Genomic DNA, 6,383 nt, shown 5'->3' with positions numbered 1-6,383 from the left:
TCTACTTACTGCTCTTGGAGCTGGCCACCTGTTAGCCATGACATCATGGTCAACCTAATACCCTGCCAAGTCATCAGCAGAAGAGACTTTATGGATCCAGGGGAAAGGGGGAGAAGAAGGACTAGTAAAACGAAACTCAGCGTTTTGTGGCATAGGAGCCCATTTCAGACTGTGAGGCGTGACTTCCTCAGAACCTGATCTGAGCACATTTACTCCCTGGCTCTTCATTTGCTCAATTTTTGTTCAAACTACAAGCCAGTAGAATTGACAACCCCAGCACCCACCCCTGTGCAGACTTTCTCCACTGTTCTCGTAGCCCTGAGTCCTTTACTCCTCATTACTCTCTAATGTCCCTTTTATGACTCTGCTTTCAAAATTCAAGCTCCTTTTCTCTATGCTTGGAGTGTTCCTCTTGTTCTATTTTCCTTCTGCTCTTCTATCTTTGTCACCCTTTGGCATCCTTTAATCAGTCTCTCATTTCCTGTATGCAAGAAGTTCCTCTTCAGCCTTCAAAAAAAAAAAAAATCATTTCTCACCCTCTTTCCCATCCCCACCACATACCTTGGTGGCAAGTAGTCTTGTCAGGTAGATCTCAGAAACCATCTTGCTGCCCCGGTCACCCTCTTTTTGGTCACCATGCTCATGGTTCTTCACCAAGTGCCACATCTTGACTCCACTCTCAAGGTCTGGCGTGATCATGGGTGTGCGGGAGCGGAGGCTGTCTGGGCTACCGGTGTAACGGATCATGTTTTCTGCAAAGAGAGATGCACGTGGATGAGCTCTAGGAACACTTGCATTGGCATTAACAGGTTTCACCAAGGTAATATGCTAATGACATGCCACCTAATAGAAGATTTTCATCAGACAGGCAAGAAGAAGACCTCTTCTGTCTGAGTGTGGTAGCAGGTACCTCTCCCATTCGGTATATGGAGTGGACGATGCTCGTACGGATACTGGTGTGGCGCTGAGAAAATCACAGCTGCCGAATCCACCCCGGGGAGATGTCAGTTTGGGTCTCCAAAGTGGGAAGGCTGTAGCAGTACTGCGATGTCCCCGTTCTCACAAGGCTCACATTTCCATATTAAATAAACTTCCATCAACCAATTCGAAGAGAGGCTGAGAGAGCTGGGGGGGTTCAGCCCGCAGCAGAGAAGGCTGCGGGGAGCCCTGAGTGCAGCCTGTCAGTGCTGCAAGGGGCTGTGCGAGAGCTGGGGAGGGGCTGTTGAGCAGGGGCTGTGGGGACAGGACAAGGGCTGAGGGGTTCCACTGCCAGAGGGAGAGTCAGAGCAGAGAGAAGGGAGAGATTGTTGGTGCTGAGGGTGGGCAGAGCCTGGTGCAGGCTGCCCGGAGAGGTGGCAGCAGCCCCATCGCTGGCCCCATGGCAGGTCAGCAAAGACAAGGGATGTCAGCCAAGCCAGATGTGATGTCAATGTCTACACTAGTAACTGAAACGAGGCTCAGACACTGGCTTTCAGCTGCCTGTGATCTCTTCCTCTTACCACATTCCCTGGCGAAGTTTTGGCCTGAGACAGCTAGTCCTGTCAGTGTCAGACACTGCTCAGGACTGGATCACCGGATAGTACCAGCTACTCTTAGTAACCAGTATGGCCAAGTACAACTTATCTTACTGTATGGGTGTCAGCCATACCATGCCATGCTGCTTGGCATTATGGCCAAAGAACAGGCCAAGGACTTTCTGCATAGTAATACAGATGTAGCTGACATGACACCTTGTCTAGCTCCCCATCACCAGCCTTTGAAGGACCTGCCTCCTCTCCCTCCTTTGGCATCAGATCAATCTAATAACTTCTTCCCAGCCATCCTCTTCACTCTCCACTCCAAAATCTTGTTTTGACAGAAAGTGAACAAGAACCACAGGTGAGCCTGCAGAAATTCCCACTCCAAGGACACCTTTAGCCTCCAAATATTGCCTCTGAGTGACGGAATGAGGCATTCCCCTCTCCCTGACCTTCCAGCAGTGCTGCAGATAGAGTCTTTTCCAACTATAATTAACAGACAAGTGTTGCACCTTTCTGCAGCAAGATCTGAATCAGCCTCATTAATGCATTACCAATCCCTACATATTAATTATTGGATGGAATATCCTTTTTCTCTCTGGATGCTGTTTTCTTAATTGCAATTAACAATCACTTCTGACCCATCACATCTTCTCCTCCCCCTGCGTTCTTCCCCACCCTCTCCTCCTGAAAAATCAAATGGCAAAAGAATTAAAGGAATCCAACAGAAATTAACCCCCCTCAAGTCTTCCTTTTCAAAGGTCACTGTGTCTTTCAGTAATTGCAACAACATGGCAAAGAGGATGAATATTAATAAGGTCTGGTGGATTTCTTATGTCCTTGGAGAAAGAGGCAGGGGGCTCCTCTGGACATTGAGTATCTGCATTTTCCCTCAAGCTAAAGAGATTAAGAAGGATTGGAGATGCTTTCCTCAAACAAAGAATAATGATAAACTGATGTGACAACTGCATCCAGGTTGGAGGGATGTTTTGCAGCACTCCGGTTAATCAAACATTAAAGATGGTTTGATTTGCCATCCGGCATCACCATAGAGAGACACATCCTGGTCTGCAGTTTCAGCACGGGGGAGAAAGGTGTGTGCTGAAACACACTCAAGGTATGTTTGGGTCTACAGAAGAATTTCCACCTGGTCTGTATGTCACAGCTGCCTCATTCTCAGTTGTCTCATGGGTAAAGTGGGAAAGACAGTTCACTGCCTTGACAGACACTGATATAAGACCTCGGTAAGATGGTTTTAGTATTATTCCAGGTGCAAATTCCCTTGGGCAATAGGATAGATGAGTGGTTCACACAACACCCACACTGAGATGTAACTGTAGACAGTCTATGTCCTATGCAGACTGTGTTGCCCCTCTGTGCCAAAGATTCATCTTCACAACCGACCATGCTCTGAGGACTTTGCCCATCAGAATGACCGAGTCCATACAGAGTGCAACGCTTCTCCTTTGACTTTCCCTGTGCAAACTCGAAGAGTGGGATTCAGTGATTGAAAACGTAGGAGGCTACTTATAAAGCCTCACCTTTTCATTAATGAAGGGGGAGAAGTACTTCCCAAGAGCAACCCAACCACTTGGATCTACAGCCCGGACCAGATGCCAAAATTTTACATGGCTAAATCCTCTCCTCCTTCCATCCCTCAGGCAAACTTAGCAACTATCATTTTCTCTGCTGGTGCTCAGTCTTGTAACCACCGTGACTTTAGGGTTCTCTTCTCCAGCGTGCTCTCAATCCATACCAGCACACAAATCCTTACCGTACTTGCTGGCTGACGTCCGGGAGACCGTGGAGTTGTTGACCGCGTTGTAGGCAGTGACTTGCTTGGAGACTAAAGCTACCACAGATCCATCCGGCACCTGTAGAGACAAAACGGACTTTGTCAGTGGCGTCTGAAAACTGGCTGAGGAGCATGCTAAGGACAGCAGAAATTTGAGCAGCAGAAACTGAGCTATAAATCAGCGTGACTGTAGTCAGGGCAGTAGTTCTGGTCCAAAGCTTCAAATGCTTTCTTCAGTGTGTCTATTAATGAAAAAGGGACACAACCTCCTGTTACGCCTGCATTTGGGCAATAGGACAAAGCAGACTCTACTCCATCTAGGTCCTGATTCAGAGCCCAGTGACAACAACGTGAGTCTTTGCATCAATCTCTGTAAAGCTGCGGGTAGGTTCTTCACGAGAAAGCTCTTATACAGAACAGGAGGATGAGAAGAATAAAATTATCTAAGCGATTTCAAACTTCAAGGGTGGGATGTCTTACAAGGATGATAAAACCAATGTGAATGCCTGTGATACCTGGGGGTGTTGGTCGACAGCAGCTGAAGATGAGCCAGCAGTGTGTGCAGGCGGCCAAGAAGGCCAATGGCATCCTGGCTTGTACCAGCACTGGTGTGGCCCGCAGGAGCAGGGCAGGGATTGTCCCCCTGTACTGAGCACTGCTGAGGCCACATTGTGAATGCTGGGTTCAGTTTTGGGCCCCTCACTACAAGAAGGACTTTGAAGGGTTGGAGCGTGATCAGAGGAGGGAAACAAAGCTGGTGAAGGGTCTGGAACACAAGTCTCATGAGCAGCGGCTGAGGGAACTGGGAGTGTTTCCCCTGGAGAAAAGGAAGCTCAAGGGTGACCTCATTACTCTCTACAGCTCCCTGAAAGGAGGCTGGGGCAAGGTGCAGGTTGGGATCTTCTCCTCAGGAACAAGCAACAGGACGAGAGGAAACAGCCTCAAGTTGCACCAGGGGAGGTTTAAGTTGGATATGAGGACAATTTTCTTTCACGGAAGGGGTTTAAGGCTCTGGCCCAGGCTGGTGGAGGCTGCCCAGGGCAGTGGTGGAGCCCCCATCCCTGGAGGGGTTTCCCAGCCATGTGGAGGTGCTGCTGAGGGACAGTGGGGACCTGGCAGTGCTGGGGAAATGGTTGGACTTGATGAGCTTGAAGGTCTTTTCCAACCAAAATATTTCTACAATTTTAATGAAATTTTCTATTCCCTCCACCTCTGTGGCAGGGGATATCTGTCAGAATATCAGAAATGGGTATCTACGTTCTCTGCTTTGACTGAACCTCTCAACCTCTCCATGCACAGCTTCCACTTTCCACAGGACAAATGCACTGCAGGACAGAAGGGACTACCACAGATTCTTTCTCTTTGCTGGGTCAATGTCTCAGACAGGGGAAAGCAGCATTGGAAACAGCTGTGCTCCAGGATGTCATGGATAGCGTTTCGACAGACAACAGAGCTTTCTGAAACGAGCCAGAATTTCCATTTCTACAGCTAGGTGATTCTTGTGGGTCCCGTATCAGAAATGTGAACAAGCCAGTGGCTCAGAGAAGCCTTATTAGGAATATCTGTGATAAATTAGACATGACAAAGAGGACGTGGATGAAAAACCCCCAAACTTCTAACAACGTCTAACCCTTGTCTGGGTAACAACAATAATTAGCACTTCCATAGAATTTTTCATCTTCAAAGCACTGTGGAGGCTAATTAAATAACCCCTAAGCAACCATGGAAGGCAATTATTGGTTCTTTGTAGTTTTAGCCCCAAACTACAGATGGGGAAACTGAGGCAACAAGAATATCAATGTCTGTCCCATCATGCTCTGTGTCTGCCCTCAGGATAGCCAAGGTAAAAGATGTAGAGCTCAAAACCTGCGTGGCTGAGATCTCTTCTGTCCCAGCTCATCCATATAGCTGGGAGCTCATTGCCTGAAGCAAACCACTGCAAAAACCACAGAAGGGAAAGGAGATTGTGCCTGGTTTGTGGGTGAAATAAAATAGAAAACACCCCTGGTTCCCCTGAAAAAAATTATTTTGGAGCCAGCCAGTCATGCTTCAGTCAATCTGAAGTGAAAAGTTTTGTTTCTTTTTCAAATTATTGCTTGCTGCCTCCTCAGGTCAGCCCTTAAATGAAAATAAAAAAAAGGTCTAGTTATGAAACATAGATTGTTAAGGTGTGATTGAGGAAATGACAACATTGTCAGCATCGGATCAAACTTAATAAACTGTTGGAGGGGGTTGTTTGGGGTTTTTTTGGCAAGGAGGGAAAGATGCAGGGGGAGCTTTTGACCAAAAGTCCATTTCTCATGAAATCTATCACTTGTGTAAGATATTTTTGGGCATTGTTAGCCGTCTCTTACTGATCTCAAGGTCGTGCAGAGATGGATGTCAACAGGATGGATGTATTCAACACAGGGGATCTGTCCAGTTATTGCCCACTCAAAAGTTGTTTACCTCTGCATCTTAGAAAACAACACTTTGCCCTTCTCCTTCTGACTTTCTTAGCTGTCTACCTTCCACCCATCCTCTCCCACCATTACCTGATAGTGTGCCAGCGTGTTGAGCCTCTTCCAGTCATTCTCTATCTTGGTTGTGATGTCTTCGTCCTGAAGGATCATCCTTGCCCCACTTGCTTGTCGCCACTCTGCAAGGAGAACGGGGACATTGAGCTCTGCTGTGCATGTAGCAGCAGGTCAGTCACTACCATGACGCTCTGTCAGATGCCTCCGTCCACATAGGACTTACAACAGTACAAAGGTCCAGAGTCCTCTTTCCAAGGGGAACGAGAAGACAGATGAACCGTGAAAGGTTCAGGGAGATGGTTCAGGAAAGTATGCAGTCCATGTGGTGGCTCAAGTCCTAGGTTACCCACACTGCTTTCTTTACCCATAATAAAATCACGTTGGTGCAGCTCATCTCCATCAGTGCTTGCACAGGACTTGCTGCACAAATCCAGAAGTGATGGAGAGCAGTAAGCCCTTAGCATTAGGCACAGTAGAGGTGCAACAGGGAGAAGAGCCAGAAACAGAACCAACACCCTGCTCCGTGGAGCATATACTCTCTACCAAACTTCAGCA

General features: G+C 47.6%; 1 protein-coding gene across 1 annotated transcript in view; it reads right to left on the bottom strand.

The window, feature by feature from the left end:
- Positions 1 to 561: 561 nt before the first annotated feature.
- Positions 562 to 6,383, bottom strand: part of LOC104495730 (plexin-A4) — a gene marked incomplete at both ends in the record, with an annotated part of 49,573 nt that continues 43,751 nt past the window's right edge. Inside the window, 3 exons of the mRNA XM_010138738.1 lie at positions 562 to 752; positions 3,292 to 3,391; positions 5,847 to 5,950. Of these exons, the coding sequence (XP_010137040.1) occupies positions 562 to 752; positions 3,292 to 3,391; positions 5,847 to 5,950 (395 nt within the window). The remainder of the gene's footprint in view (positions 753 to 3,291; positions 3,392 to 5,846; positions 5,951 to 6,383) is intronic.

Source organism: Buceros rhinoceros, unplaced genomic scaffold (genome assembly GCF_000710305.1).
Source record: "Buceros rhinoceros silvestris isolate BGI_N320 unplaced genomic scaffold, ASM71030v1 scaffold76, whole genome shotgun sequence".
Taxonomy (NCBI): domain Eukaryota; kingdom Metazoa; phylum Chordata; class Aves; order Bucerotiformes; family Bucerotidae; genus Buceros; species Buceros rhinoceros.
Note: the sequence above shows the minus strand (reverse complement) of the source record. Positions and strands in the feature narration are given on the sequence as shown.